This window comes from Hakea prostrata, chromosome 4 (assembly GCF_041222555.1).
Source record: "Hakea prostrata isolate BN-2017 chromosome 4, UWA_Hpros_2, whole genome shotgun sequence".
NCBI classification, from domain to species: domain Eukaryota; kingdom Viridiplantae; phylum Streptophyta; class Magnoliopsida; order Proteales; family Proteaceae; genus Hakea; species Hakea prostrata.
Window position 1 is genome coordinate 28,169,566 of NC_142603.1, and position 15,566 is coordinate 28,185,131.

At 40.7% G+C, this 15,566-nt stretch overlaps 1 protein-coding gene across 1 annotated transcript; it reads left to right on the forward strand.

Moving 5' to 3' along the window:
* The first annotated feature begins 1,846 nt into the window (after nt 1–1,846).
* On the forward strand, nt 1,847–2,932 carry LOC149018644 (putative F-box protein At5g38810). Its single transcript, XM_089153934.1, has one exon. It carries the CDS (start codon nt 1,847–1,849, stop codon nt 2,930–2,932), a length of 1,086 nt encoding a protein of 361 aa, XP_089010060.1.
* The last annotated feature ends 12,634 nt before the right edge of the window (nt 2,933–15,566 follow it).

The following is a 15,566-nucleotide window of genomic DNA, read 5'->3' on the forward strand; positions in this document are numbered from 1 at the left end:
CTTTAGATTAAACTTTGCAATGTAATAATCATGTCCTAAATCAATTAGGTCAAACGCACCACTTGGTTACCACAATTGTTGCAATTTTTTTAACAGGAAATTATACCCTACCGTCTTCCCGACAAGCTTCAGAATCACCGATTGCTACCACGGTTTGCAAAGCCTTTCCTTCTCCTCTTTTGACAGAACAATTGTTGGGCAAAATTCGTCTTCCTCTGCAGGTACTTGTTCATCAGCTTCAACTTCCTCAGCATCACTTTCCACCTTCGAATTTTCATTTGTATAGAAACCATCACTATCATATCTAGCAGTCTCCACCATAATAGCATCTTCTCTTCCTATTTCCCTTCTTTTTCCTTTGACCATCTCAGCAAACGAAACAGGAGACAGATCCATCCATGGTTCCGAGATCTGTTAATTTCTTCCCCTTTTGATCTTCTTATTACTTCGTTGAATCTGATCAAGTTCCTCCGGCGAGGTGACCTCCGCTGATTTATCTCCCAAAGTAGGAATTGTTCCCACCGTCTTCATTGAAGTCTCAATTAGGGCTTTTTCCATCTCACTTTTTAGAATGACAAATCTGTTGCAGGACTTGAGAAATCTACAGCCACTGTCAACATTCGTTCTTGCTAAAGTCGTGTATAGGGTTCGAGAGTGAGAAGGCAGAGGTGGGAGAAGAAGAAGAAAAAAAATTGGTTTTCATAAAAGAATGTGTATTGATCATTTTACCCTCATCTTAACTTGAAAATTTTTGGCAGAAAATGAAATTTTCACCCAACACTGTAAAATTTTGAAAATTTCCAATAATTGAGAATGAGAATAGTAGGGATGTCAACGGTGCGGTTTGGAGCGGTTTCAAGTCGGGCTTAACGGTTTCGGGCTCAAGTACACCCAGCCCAAACACGGCCTGTTAGCAAAATAACGATTACAGGCCGGTTTCGGTTTATTGGATTTGGGTTCGAGCTAATTAACGGTTTAGGCTAACGGTTTGGGCTAACAATTTATGATATGCAAGAAAAAGAACAAAAAGAAATAATTGAGCATCTTGCAACAAGAGCCAAAATTCTATGGAAAACAAAATTGTTATTGATCAATTCCCATTAAAAAAAATGAAAAGTCATTCCATATTACTTAATTTAACTTGATATGCAAAGACATACCTCTGAATTGGATAAATATTTACTTAATTTAAACAAACTTGGTACATTTAATTGGGCATTCATACTTAATCCTTCTAATTGTCCTTTAAAAGTAATAGAAGACTATTTGATCTTTGAATTCATACTCAGATTTTTTTGATAGTCTATACCAACTACCTAGTAGTAATACGATGATTCAAACAATATTTAATGTAAAACTATAAAACGGGTTGTAAAACGGTTTATAACAGGTTGCGGTTTGGGTTCGGGTTGATGCAGGTTCTACCACCCTCAGCCCAAATAGAGCCCATTAAGATTCAATCCGAGCCAATTCGGGCTATAACGGGCCGGTGTAGTTTGGTTTTAAGGGTTCGGGCTGCAATTTGACACCCGTAGAGAATAGATATAAAAAGGAGCCATTTAAAAGAAAGTTTCCTCACTAAGGGCGAATTTTTTCTTTCTTTGGACGCGAACGGAAAGCATTAGAATTTGTGTCAAATTGGTAACCGAACTTCTCCTCCTTAACGTAGAAACCAAAATAGAAGTTTCGTTTTTTTTCGTTTTTCTGTTAGTGAGGAAACTACGATGGCTAACCAGAGAAGCATTAGAATTTGTGTCAAATTGGTAACAGAACTTCTCCTCCTTAACGTAGAAACCAAAATAGAAGTATCGTTTTTTATCGTTTTCCTGTTAGTGAGGAAACTACGATGGCTAACCAGAGAAGCAGTGGTCGTCTCCCTGAAGATGTTATAAAGGAAATTCTTCTGAAACTACCTGCAAGATATATTGTGAAGTTTAACTCTGTTTGCAAGGATTGGTTCGCATTGACCAAAGACCCTCAATTCACAAAAGCACATCTCCAACGATCCGCAACTGCTGGAGGGATCATCTTTCAAGGAAAAAATCTGGGCGCCCTTTCCTACTTCGAGATAGAAAAAGAAGAAGAACAGATAGATTTCAATTTCAAACAACTGGCGGAGAATGAAGTTATTCTTCGAGACTCCTGTGATGGTCTCGTCCTCTTACAGAGATACTATAGTTGTAAACTTGTCTTACAAAGGACGTACTCGGTCCTGCAGTTTTATGTTTGTAACCTTGTTACCAAACTGCATCTGAAACTTCCTCGATTTCTCCCAGGCAACAATTTCGAGCAGTGCTCGTCTTTGTTAGCATTTGACAATTCAACTCAGCAGTACAAGGTTGTGATTACCTTGAAACAAATTAGCGGCCCAAGCCTATACAAGTGTAGGATATTTACATTGGGTGACTGCAGTAGTGGAAGTGGGTCTTGGAAAGAGCTGGATATGCCAAAAAGCTATGAACCATTAGGAAGTACCGTTTCAATTAATGGCGCCCTATATTGGATGGCCTTAAGAGAATCACATAGATGCATTTTAGTAATGGATCTTGCAACCGAGAAATTCATGGTGATCAGCTGTCCAAAATCATCGACTTCACGGCACAGTCTTCTAGTGAGGATGAGAGGTTCTCTATATTTCACCTGTACAGCCACACCCTATGAGCTGAATTTGTGGGTTCTGAATGATCCTAAGAAACAAGCTTGGAGTCGTGAATTCAGTATCAACGTTAGATCATTTCCGGGACATCCTACTAGTTCACTTAAACCACTTATTGTGATGGAGAATCCTAGACGAGTAATACTATTGTATTGGACACCAAATGTGGTGGAACTGCTCAGCTATGATGTTTGTAATTGTGAGTTTAAGGTAGAGATGAAGAATCTATGTAGAGCTCGTGCTCATGCTCATGCCTACAGCTTTGTCAGCTTCTGATTTATCAGTCTCTGTTGGGATATGTAGTACCGTAATAGAGACCTGAGTTTAGATTAATTAATGCTTGTTTGTTTTTTGGGTAAAGAGTACGTCTTGTGATTCATGGCAAGTGTAGAGGATAAAATTATCAAGCAATTCAGATTCAACTTCAAATTTCAAATTGCTCAACTATACTTACGGAATAATAGGAAGTAGTTACACAGCTCCATAGGATATGATAAAGACCAATTCAAATTCAAATTTGGAAGTGGTTACTTAGCCCATTGATATTCCAAGATCTCGGCTAAAATGTAGCTGAAGTGTGAATAGATTAATTGAACGACTCTAAATATTCACAATCAGATTTGTTAAAATTAAATCTAAATCGTCCAATAAAATTCTTTTTTTTTTCTTCTCTCATTATATATAAGTTAGTTAAGTTTAACCTAATATCACCGGTTGTCAATTCTCGTTGGCAGAAACACCTCTTTCTTCTTCCTCTGTTCTTTTTCTAATATAGTTCTGACTTAGAAGAAAAATGTTGGATTTTGTGGGAGATTCACTAAACATAAATATGTGGGAATCTCTTGTTTGTATCTATTGAAGAAAATAATAGTTGAAGAAAGCAAGAGAGAAGAAGAGAGAGAGACGTTGAGGAGAGAGAGAGTCTGAGTGTGCGTATGAAAGAGCACAAAAAATAATAATTACATTGATTTACAATGAATTAGTACATAGCTTTATACAGATACAAAATCCTTCTTCATAGTGTTCTTGGAGTCCTTCTCTGTATAGTTCTAGGAGTCTTGTGGTTGTGGTGCTAGAACTCTAGTATTTTAGATTACATAAAATATTGATTAAGAGTTTGTACCAATCAATATCTCCTTTGGGTTACCTAGTGTCTTTGTGAGTACCAATTGTAGAGTTCTTCTTGTATGTAATAACTGGTGTTTGCTCAACTGTGGGACTTCTAACATCAATAGAACTCTTGGAAGTTTGATCAGCTGTGGAACTTCTAACAGCAGTAGAACTCTTGGAAGTTTGATCAGTTGTGAAACTTCTAACAGCAGTAGAACTCTTGGAAGCAATCCTAGCCGCATATGGCCGCATATGCTTGAGATGAAGTGGCGGCTAGGATGTTGGTTGATTTTCTAGATATATCCTTAATACGCATGACCCTCAAACTCAAGGGAGGTGAAGTGACCTTGAGGTTGGACAGTAAGGTGCTGAAACATGGAGTAGATAGCGGCTTGGTGAAGATATCAGCTAGTTGATCCTTAGTAGATAGGAAACGAACATGAAGATCTCCTTTGGGAACCTTATCATGAACAAAGTGGAAATCAATCTCGACATGATTAGCACGAGCAAGAAACTCGGCCATAGGAGTGGTGAAATGATCCTCGTCCGCAACCTCCGGCCGTGGAACATGTCCTCAACCCCTATCAGCTCGCCGCCCTCCTCTAGGCATAGTGAATCTGTTGAAACAAAGAGGAAATTACATTTGAATTAGTCCCCGTGTGTTTTTGATAGATGAAGGGCATTTTCGTAAATTTTTGAGAATTTTCGATTTTAACGAAATTGCGATTCGAACATACTAGCATGTGCATTAGACTTGGATAAACATGTTGGGATGCTTCGTTTGGTGAAAAATCTATCATTTTAGCATTTTGAAAGTGAAAATTCAGCAAGTATAAATAGGAAAAAAAATCCTCTTTGGGCTTATATTTGTGAATTTTGAAATTTGGAATTTGACCGAACGGAGAGTGGGAACACCTTCCCCATAGTAAATCAGTCATGTAGAAATTTGTTTCGTGTCAAAATTCAATTTGGTTTGAAAATGGGACAAGTATTTGCAAAGTTGGAATTTGGTGAGTGTTGCTGCACAATTTTACTCGTCCCTTCAGCCGGTTGAACCTGCAAAGATGAGCTCAACCATCGAGGTCTAGTTTTCACCACCGACGATCTAGTTAGAAATCTGACTAAGGAAGACAAGAAAGTAATGAACAATAATCATACATGTTTGTGAATTTTAAAAGTAACCGCAAGCGCACGGTATCGTGTAGCTAACGGGTCGATCTCAGGGAGATATGCCACTTAGAATTTGAACTTCTTAATAGTAATGCGAGAGTGGAATGATTCAAATTTGATTTTTTTTTTAACTAATTAACTAAACTAAACGATCCTAATCTATATATCTAATGCAATCGAATTGAAACGAACAATAAATTAAACACAATCAATGCATAAATAAAAGACAGGAAAATGCAGATGCAACACCACCCGTCACCAGAAGCAGAGGCACGACTGTAGGCTTGCCCCGGTTATGTGGTCCGAGATTATGAATGAATAGGCGAGAAAGTAAATAACGGAAAGTAAATAACAAAGCAATAAACAAAGCAATAAAAGGAAAAGGAAATAACTAAAATGCGGATGCAACACCACCCGTGGCCCGGTAGGACCGTAGGCTTGCTCCGGTTATGTGGTCCGAGATTATGAATGAATAGGCAGAACAATAAATAATGCTGAAAGTAAATCCTAAATTAAGAATATAGAGGGGTAGATAGAAGCGGGAATGGAGGGAGGAGAGAAGATTAATAAAGAAGGTTACTTACTTGCGAATTGAACAAACGATTCGAATCTCAACCAACCCTAACAACCAGATCTAGATCTAGAATGATCTAAATCTGCAATTGCTAGACCCAGAGAAAAACGAATCTAAAAAAATTGAATCTTGAACTTGAAGCTTGAACTTGAATTGCATTACATAAAAAGATTAAACCTAAACATTGAATCTAGAAATTTAAATCTCACTAATGCAAGCAAAGAAAACTAGAGAAAACATAAATAAACTGAAGAGAGAAGAAAGAATGCTTCTACTAAGCTCTAAGACACGTTCCCTTTGATGGAGTAGGCTCTCCTTTTATAGAGTTTACATGAGATATGAAGCACGGCTGAATTTGAATAAAACTCAGGGTTTCTATCTGACTCATCCAATTAGGGTTTTGACGTACTAATCGCGCCGACTTAGAGAGATCAGATGCATAATCCAACCGTTGGATTTGAGGTTTAAGTAGTCGTGAAGCTCTCCTCCAAAAATCAGCACGATCGGACATCGGATGACCGTTCGATGAAGGGTTTGATCGAAACTGGACAGAGGCATTCAAAAACGGGATTTTTGCTTCATCCTTATCTGAATATAATTCTTTTTCCTCTTTTTCTTTCTTTAATCAAATCCTAAATAGAAAATAAGATATTGAGGTATGCAAGGACTCTTTTCCATCTGGACTCTCTCAATAATATCTCTGTAGATTTGATTTAAAATCTCAGCCGTAGATCAAATTTGCCTTCTTTATCTCTTCAATATTTCGGAGTTGGCCCGTAATCACACATCTCTAGCCCATCATGCTCCAGATCAGGCCCATTTTCGCATTTGAGAATTTGAATGGACTTCTTGACTAGTAAAATAGCATGATTCAAGCCCAAAACTCCAAATATTTGCTTAAATCTTGAAAAGTCCTAAAATCTGCAAAAACAACATAAAACCCAAGGTAACTCCACTCTAAGTGTATAAAATGCATGCTTTATGCCCTAAGATTTCACACATAAATGTGTTCATCAATACAAATAGTGCTAGTTCTATTCAGCGTACCTTTCTCTTGTGCTCCCTTACCTTTTTATAGATTTTCTATGTATGAGTTTGAGTGGGACTCAAACCTTATTTAGGTTGTGATATGACTCTTAGTCATTGAGTCCTACTCAAACATGAGTAGTTGATTCCTGACTGAATACTGTTTCTTTGACTAGTGTCTTATTCAGATTTACCTTGTTATTCAGCCTTTGTAATTATTCGACCGACCTTGTCTTGGTCGGTCTGACTAGATCCGAGCTGGTCAGACTAGGCTCAAACCGAACTGGTTTGATTCCGATATGGTCGGACTGGGCTCAAACCGAACTGGTTCGCGCTTTATTTATTCTTTCATTATCATAAGGCCCCCAGTCTCTGAAGTCCGAACTTTCTCTTGTTCGGGCTTTAGAGATTTGGTGACCGAACACATTTTAGCCTCCGACCAGTATAACTTTGGATTTTTACAATATCCAGACTGATTTGGGAGATCTTCAAGCCTGACATCATCTGACAGACTGCAGCTTCGTGAAACGAGTATTGACGGCGCACGACTTTTGGAGGTTCCACCTTTTATGGACACATGGCCTCGTATTGATGGCCTTTAATAATGACCTTTTGGGGTTAAAAATCTGAGAAGATTAACTGTCTACACTTCCAGATCATCAGCGCTAGATTGGAATCTTCAGGAAGAGATCTTGTACAGGATCGTTGGATGTGGAAGCCTTTAAAGCCATTAGATTAGGAGCTTTCTATACTTTCCTTTTTCATCCATTAGATTTGGATATTTTAGGAATTATATAAATCTGTCCTTCCCTTTTCCATTTCACTTTTTACTGTGCTTACTGTTGTGTCTGTGGAGAAGATGAAGGCTGCAGGACTTTTACAACCATATTTCGATCTTCCCAGAAGCTCTGTCGTTCGATTCCTCTTACAAGTGAGTTCCTTTTTTCTTCCCGAATCTTTTGATGGTCTTTGTTTTTTGTTTCGTGCTAGATTCTGAGTGTATTTTCTTTCTCCTTTTCTTTGGTCTCTGCTTGTCATTTCTTCCCTTTATGCCACTGTAAACGTAGCTTAGTGATGGGTTTTAAAAAGAAAGCTATTAGACCCTCTAAGACTTCTTCTGGTCATTCATCTTCTGAGCATGAGGCTGTTCATCCTGGGGACAGTGATGCTTCTTCCTCTGGGTATAGTGATACTGAGAGTGGTACCTCTGTTGACCCATCCTTGTCTCCTGGTGTTCGTCCTAACCTGCTTAGTGATGATGAGTTTAGGACTTTAAGTATCCGTACTCGGTTTAGCACGAACAGAAGGAAATGGCTGGAAAGTCTTTGTCTTTCCGAACTTTCTTTTGAGAGAAGTCGTCCTAGGACCTCCGAACATGTAGATTTCAATCCTAGTAGTTCAACTCCTAGTTTTTACCCTTCCGAACTGACTGAGAGTGATTTGGAGCTCATCCGAGCTCAATATGAGATACCAGATGACTTCGTGCTTAGAGTCCCTACTTTTCATGAGCGTGCTCACTGTCTTCCTTTGGGTGAGTTTGCTATGTAAGAGGATGCCTTTGTTAGTGGCTTTAGGCTTCCCGTGCACCGAGTCTTTGTTGAAGCTCTCAATCAGTTTGGGATGTGCCCAGGGATGTTAGCACCAAATAGTTGGTGCAACATAATTTGTTTTTGGGGCTTCTGTAAACAAAAAGAGATCAGTGTGACTCCGACCTTAAATTTGTTCCTTCAATTTTTTATGCATAAGAAACAGGAGCAAAGTCGTTGGTTCTATCTTTCCAAACAAAGTGCTCTGCAGTCTGGATGGGAGGGTAACTTTGTTGGAACAAGAACTCTTCCCTCAAATACTAAGGGTTGGAGGTCTAGATACTTCTTTGTTCGCCCTCCTTCTCCTTCTGATTTCTTGACCTCCTGGCCAAAAAGTCCTAGGGAAGGTTCAAATACTCCTCCTCCCCTTTCATCATCCGAGCAGGAAGCAAGGGATCGTATTCGGATGATCCCTACTAAAGATCGGAACTTGCTTGCTATAAATGGATTTTGTCCGGAATATCCCACTATTCTTCATCATTGGGGTTTTTTGACCGGTAAGATGTATGCTTTTGCTTTTTGCTTTGATTCATCCTTATTTTGCTAAGTTAACTTACTCGGGAGATGATGCAGTGTTGCTTGGTGAGGATGATCTTGCTGATGTTGCTGGCGCTATGCTAGAGGTGGAGGCAAAGCATCCTACCAAGCCAAATAAAATACATGCTGATCGGGCTTCTCCATCTAAGGATAAGAAGACTGCTATTAAAGATAAGTCATCTTCCCGTGTTCGGAAAGATAACCCTTCTGACTTTCCTCCCCGACCAACAAAGAAAGTGGCCAGTAAGAAGATCTCGGATTGTGATCCTCATCCCTCCTTAGGTGAGGATGTTTCTGGTCAAGAGCTTCCAGCTGATTTCAGGGCTTCAGGCTCTTCGGGCTCCACCAATATTCTTCGACCAGACTGGTCATTGGATGGAAACTCTTCGGTATTCAGGGGTGAATCTCCCTCGATGTCTAGAGTTGCCAATGAGTGGCTGGGTGGAGTTATCCTCCCCTCCGACTTTGAATATCTTCAAAGCTTTGGTCGTCTGCAAGCGCATAGTATTACTGTGAGGTACAGATATTTCCTTCTTGAACTGAAAGTTACTTTTCTTTATTTCGTTTATAAATTTCTCGCCTTTTTGTGTGCAGAATGGCTTGTGCTTTGGTCCAATCCCTGGGTCAAAGAATTGACTCTGCTCAGCAAGACTTTTTTTGCTCTTCGGGAAGCCAATCAGCGCAACAAGAGTTTGGAAGAGGAGCTGGCCGCCTTGAAGTCCAACAACAGTTCCTTAATTGCTCGGGAGGCCGAGCTTCTCAGTGAGGTGGCTGCATTGAAGGGTAGGAATGAAGCTGTGGAGCTTGAGAAAAACTCTCTCCAAACATCCTTGGAGGAAACACAAGGTTCCTTGGTCGGTAAGGAAGCTGAGATTTCCAATCTCCGCACCAAGTTAGAAAGCTCGGATCATCAAGTTGCTAAATTGATGAAGGCCATTGAGGAGAAAGCTCCTTGTGTTTTTGAGGATATCCCCCACCAGCTTTGTATTGAGGTGATAAAAAGGTGGGTGAAGACAGTTGGTTGTAGGAAATTTATGACCAAGGTAGCTGCGCCAAGTTATATTTATGCTCGGAGTCATACCTACCAAGGCCTTATTGCAGCTTTCAAGGATTTGGATTTAGAGAGATTTCAGAACTTGATTGATCCTGGAATCTATGATGATCTTAAGATTCCCCGACCTGCCTGGTGTGCTGATCGACCAAGGTTTCCCAAGCCTCAAGAGGTTGAAGTAGTTGATTTTCTAGATAACTGTGATCCTTTGCCTGAGACTGGCAGTTCGGACACCTCTTCATCGAAAGGCAAAGCAGCTCTGAAGACAACAGAGAAGCTTTGGAGCTTTTTTACTTTTTGAGACTTTGTTCTATCAAGGTCTTTTTTGTATGTATGGCCTTTGTGGCCTTTACTTTATTTTCTGCCTTTCTCAATTTGTGATCTCTATTTGTTCGGAATGGAGCAGTTTATTTAATATAAAAAATTGATGCCTTTGCCTTTCCGAACATAAAATCTTGGTTGTCTGTATACTTGATAAAAAGTCAGATCTTTTTGGTGCCTAACAGATTCAAGGCTTTTTCCCAAACTTGGGTAGGTCAGTTTTTGTTGCCCAAGTGACTTAGGACTTTTTGTGCCTAAGTTGCTTAGGTCTTTTTGTGCCTAAGTGACTTGGGGCTTTTGTGCCTAAGTAACTTAGGGCTTTTCTTAGGGCTTTTCTTCCCGACCTTAGTAGGTCGGTCGCCTAAGTTGCTTAGGGCTTTTGTGCCTAAGTGACTTAGGGCTTTTTGTGCCTAAGTTGCTTAGGGCTTTTGTGCCTAAGTGACTTAGGGCTTTTTGTGCCTAAGTTGCTTAGGGCTTTTGTTCCCGACCTTAGTAGGTTGGTTGCCTAAGTTGCTTAGGTCTTTTGTGCCTAAATGACTTAGGTCTTTTGTGCCTAAATTGCTTAGGTCTTTTGTGCCTAAGTGACTTAGGGCTTTTGTTCCCAACCTTAGTAGGTCGGTTGCCTAAGTTGCTTAGGTCTTTTGTGCCTAAGTGACTTAGGGCTTTTGTGCCTAAGTATCTTAGGGCTTGTGTTCCCGACCTTAGTAGGTCGGTTGCCTAAGTTGCTTAGGTCTTTTGTGCCTGAGTATCTTAGGGCTTTTGTTCCCGACCTTAGTAAGTCAGTTGCCTAAGTTGCTTAGGTCTTTTGTGTCTAAGTGACTTAGGGCTTTTGTGCCTAAGTATCTTTGGGCTTTTGTTCCCGACCTTAATAGGTCGGTTGCCTAAGTTGCTTAGGTCTTTTGTTCCTGACCTTAGTAGGTCGGTTGCCTAAGCTGCTTATGTCTTTTGTGCCTAAGTGACTTAGGCTTTTGTTCCCGACCTTAGTAGGTCGGTTGCCTAAGTTGCTTAGGGCTTTTGTGCCTAAGTATCTTAGGGTTTTCTGTGCCTAAGTTGCTTAGGGCTTTTCTTCCCGACCTTAGTAGGTCGGTTTATGAATTTTAACTTCTGTCAATACTCCCTCAATCATCTTAGCTACGTATGCTAGCTTTGAGCTATGATGATATGTTGAAAATTCAAAAACTTTATTCAATGGAGGAAAAAATTCATAATGTCTGAATCACGGACTATTGTGTGAATAACTACACTGAAAGAAAAACTGAAAGAAAATTCCAAGATTTGTTGAGGATTTTATACTATTGATAGTATTTCCTCAAGTTGTTTGAATTCCATGTCCGGGGTATTAGTTGTCCGGTCTCTGGATCTCGCAGCTTGTATGCTCCTGGGGCAACTTGTTGTACTACAATGTACGGTCCTTCCCAGTTTGGAGCAAGCTTTCCTTAATTTGTAGGATCAGAAGCAGATGATTTGCGGAGGACTAGATCTCCAGGTAGATATTGTCGCAGTTTAACCCTGGCATTGTAATGTGTTGCAATGCATCTTTGGTATTCTTCCAAGTGATATTGTGTTTTATCTCTGACTTCCTCAATGAGGTCTATGTTTGCCCTCATTCCTTCGATGTTTGCTTCTTCATTGAATTCTTCTTCTCTGAGGGATCCAACCTTAACCTCTACGGGAATCCGAGCTTCGACTCCATAAGCTAGTTGGAATGGAGATTCACGGTGGTCGTTCTAGCGATAGTTCGGTAAGACCAGAGTAATTTAGGTAGCTCTTCTACCCATCTGCCTTTAGATTGGTCCAATCTTTTCTTCAATCCTTCAAGCATTGGTCTATTAGTAACTTCTACTTGACCATTACTTTGTGGTTATGCTACAGAAGACCAACGGTATTCTATGCCTTGCTCTTTACAGAATCGTTCGAATTCAGCATTTTCGAACTGTTTACCGTGGTCGGTGACAATGATTTTTGGGATAGCATACCGATACATGATATTATGTGTGACAAACTTTTTCATCTGGTCGGTATTGATGGATGCCAGTGCTTCAACCTCCACCCATTTAGTAAAGTAATCGATTGCCACCACCAGGTATTCTCTGCTTCTTGTGGCCTTTGGTAGTTTTCCTACCAAGTCTATCCCCCATCTAGCGAAGGGAATTGGAGAGAGGGTTGATGTCAGAAGGCATTGCGGGGGCATGAGGTATGTTGGCGTGCGCCTGGCACTTGTCACATTTGCGGACATGAGCTTTCGAATCTTCCTGTAGCATGGGCCAATAGTATCCTTGCCTTATTACCTTGTCTGCTAAGGCTCTGGCTCCTATATGACCTCCACAGTTTCCTTCATGAATTTCTTTTAGGATGACAGCTGCCTCTGGAGACCCTACACATCGTAACAATGGTCGGGTTAGAGACTTTTTGTATAACTTGTCGTTTCTGACAGTGTATCTGACAGCTCTTTGCTTTACAATTCTAGCTTCTTTTGGATCTTCTAGTAGTAAATCACTTTCCAGATAATTGATTATTGGAGTCATCCAACCATGCTCGCTCTGTGTGTGCAACTGGTCGGTCAGATTGATGGTTGGAAACTGTAGCTCTTCCATATATACGACCGGGTCTACCTCCATTTCATCCGTAGACAACCTAGATAGGGCATCTGCCTACTCATTTTCTGCTCTAGGGACTTGTTGGATTTGGATGTCTTTGAAGAATTGTTTGTATTGGTTGACCATGGTCAAATATTTAGTCATCCTGTTTTCTTTTGCTTCATATAGCCCATTTACTTGATTCACAATTAGTTGTGAGTCGCTTCTAACTTCGATGTTCTGAGTATCAAGGGCTTTTACTATACGAAGACCTGCTATTAATGCTTCATATTCTGCTTCATTGTTTGAGGCCTTGAATTGGAAGCGTAGTGCATACCGTATTTGGAATCCTCCTGGGCTTATTAGGAGCAATCCCTCTCCACTCCCCTGTGTGTTGCTAGAACCATCCACTGAAAGTATCCATCTTTTGATACTTTCGGAAATGGCCTCTTCTTCTTGCTCATGCTTTGGTTCAGAAGTTTCAAGGATGAAATCATCTAGGACCTGTGCTTTAATAGCTAGTCTTGGTCGGAACTCTATCTGATGCTCGCTCAGCTCAACTGCCCATGCTACCAACCTTCCGGCCAAGTCTAGTTGGTGCAGTATTTTCTTTAAGGGAAAATTTGTTAATACCGCAATAGGATGTGATCGAAAGTATGGCCTTAGTTTTTGGCTGCTATGACTAGGGCCAAAGCTTGCTTGTCCACCTCTGGATATCTTGTTTCAGCATCAAGGAGTACATGGGCTGACATAGTAAACAGGGTTTTGTTGTTTTCCTTCATCTTGCACTAGCACTGCGCTAACAGCTAGGGGCGAAGTTGCCAGGTAGATGATCAGTTCATTTCCTGTGGTCGGTCGTACGAGCAGGGGTGGAGTAGTTAGCTTTTCTTTTAGATGCTCGAAAGCTTGTTGACACTCCCGCTCCACTTTGGTACTCCTTTTTTCGAAATACTTTTTAGAGCTTGAAAGAAAGGAGAACATCTCTCTCCCGATTGGGCTCGTAACCTATTTCAGGCTGCCACCCGACCAGTGAGACTTTGTATCTCTTTGACGCTTTTTGGTGGTTTCATCTCTTGTATGGCTTTTATCTTCTCTGGATTAGCTTCCTCTTTGGGATACCATGAACCCCAGAAATTTTCCTGAAGATACTCTAAAAGCGCATTTTTCTGGGTTGAGCTTCATTTTGTATGCTCGGAGTACCTCAAAGACTTCGCTAGGTCTTTGAAGTGGTCGATTGAGATGTGCTCTTTATCGCATGTCATCGACGTATACCTCCATATTCTCGCCTATCTCGCTGCACGAAAATTTTGTTGACCGCTCGTTGGTAGGTTGCCCCGGCATTTTTTAGACCAAAGGGTACTACTATCCCTGTCTGTCATGAATGATGTGTGTTTCGATCTCGGTAGTTGGATGCTCCTTCTTTCAAGATTCAATTGTTTCGATATCTCCCGCTTGTTTTTGGCATCGTTCTCGAAGATCATCATACATTTCGGTGCATGTCATTCAAAAGTCTCTCAAGTAGGCCTTCATGGCCGAGTCCTTGGTACAAGGCGTGGAAGGCTATCTTTTCATCCAGATTTTCAATCTGCATGGTCAGATTATTGAATCTCGTAAGGAAATCTCTAATGGACTCCGTTCGCCCTTGTTTTACAGCGAACAAGGTATCTTCTCTCTTTTGGTTTCTACTCCGCTTTGGAAACTCAATAAGAAAGTTCAACCTAGATGGTCGAAACTCTTTATTGTGCCACGAGGCGAGCACGATACCAATCTAACGCCGCTCCGATCAATGATGCTGGAAAACTGCGACACATAGCTGCTTCATTGTGTCTAGAAGTAGACATGACGGACTTATAATGGGTGATGTGATGCTTAGGACACTTCGATCCATCGTATGCCTTAAAGGTAGGGCATTTGAAACCTATTGGCATCTCTGCTTCCGAGACGCTTTTGATGAAAGGATCCTCTTTTAAAACGGGCGTATAGCTCGTCTTTGCCAGGATTCTTCAATTTTTTGATTTTGTTTCATCAAGGTCGGTTGATGCACTTGTTCATCTCTTCATCCCGCTTCTTTGAACCATTATGGTTCCTTTTGTCCTTTGAAGCTCTGCTGGATCTGTGCTACTTCCTCGATCTCCATCTTCGTCTCATCGGAGAATTCTTTTTCGAGAATAACTTCTTTCGAGGTTCGAGACTTTGCCATCTCTTTTTGAGATTGTTGAGGTATCCGGTCGATCACGGGTGACCGGTCATGCCTGCTCCCCTCGGGACTTTTTGTTTTTCCGAGAATCTGCTCAGGAGCAATTATGTGTTGCATGGCCATTCGATCAACTCGCTTAGGGATGAGATTTCTTTCTCATCGCAAATTGTTCCTTTTGAATTTCGACAATTTGATGCATTGTCGCCTATTGATTCGCTTGAGGATCCGAAAGAGTTGGAGGATCTTGTTGAATCTGGAGTTAGGGGAATTTTCTCCATTCCGGAAGTTCGGAATGCCCCCTAGGTTGCCTTGGCTGACCCTCCATATCTCCGTCCGACCCATCTTCGATTACCAAACCCGATCTTGTCTTCATAATAGCTTTTTGATCAAAGATTCCCACAGACGGCGCCAATTGTTGCTGCACAATCGCTCGTCCCTTAATTTGGTTGAACACACAAAGATGAGCTCGACCGTGGAGGTCGAGTTTTCACCTCCGACAATCTAGTTAGAAATCCGACTAAGGAAGACAAAAAGTAATGAACAATAATCATACAAATAGTGCTAGTTCTATTAGGTGTACATTTCTCTTGTGCTCCCTTACCCTTTTATAAATTTTCTATGTATGAGTTTAAGTGGGACTCAAACCTTATATAGGTTGTGATCGACTCTTAGTCATTGAGTCCTACTCAAACATGAGTAGTTGAGTCCCGACTGAATCATTGTTACTTTGACTAGAGTCTTATTCAGTATTTACCTTGTTAT

Coding starts and splice junctions, on each gene's coding strand:
- LOC149018644 (XM_089153934.1), top strand. CDS start 1,847: ATGGCTAACCAGAGAAGCAGTGGTCGTCTCCCTGAAGATGTTATAAAG.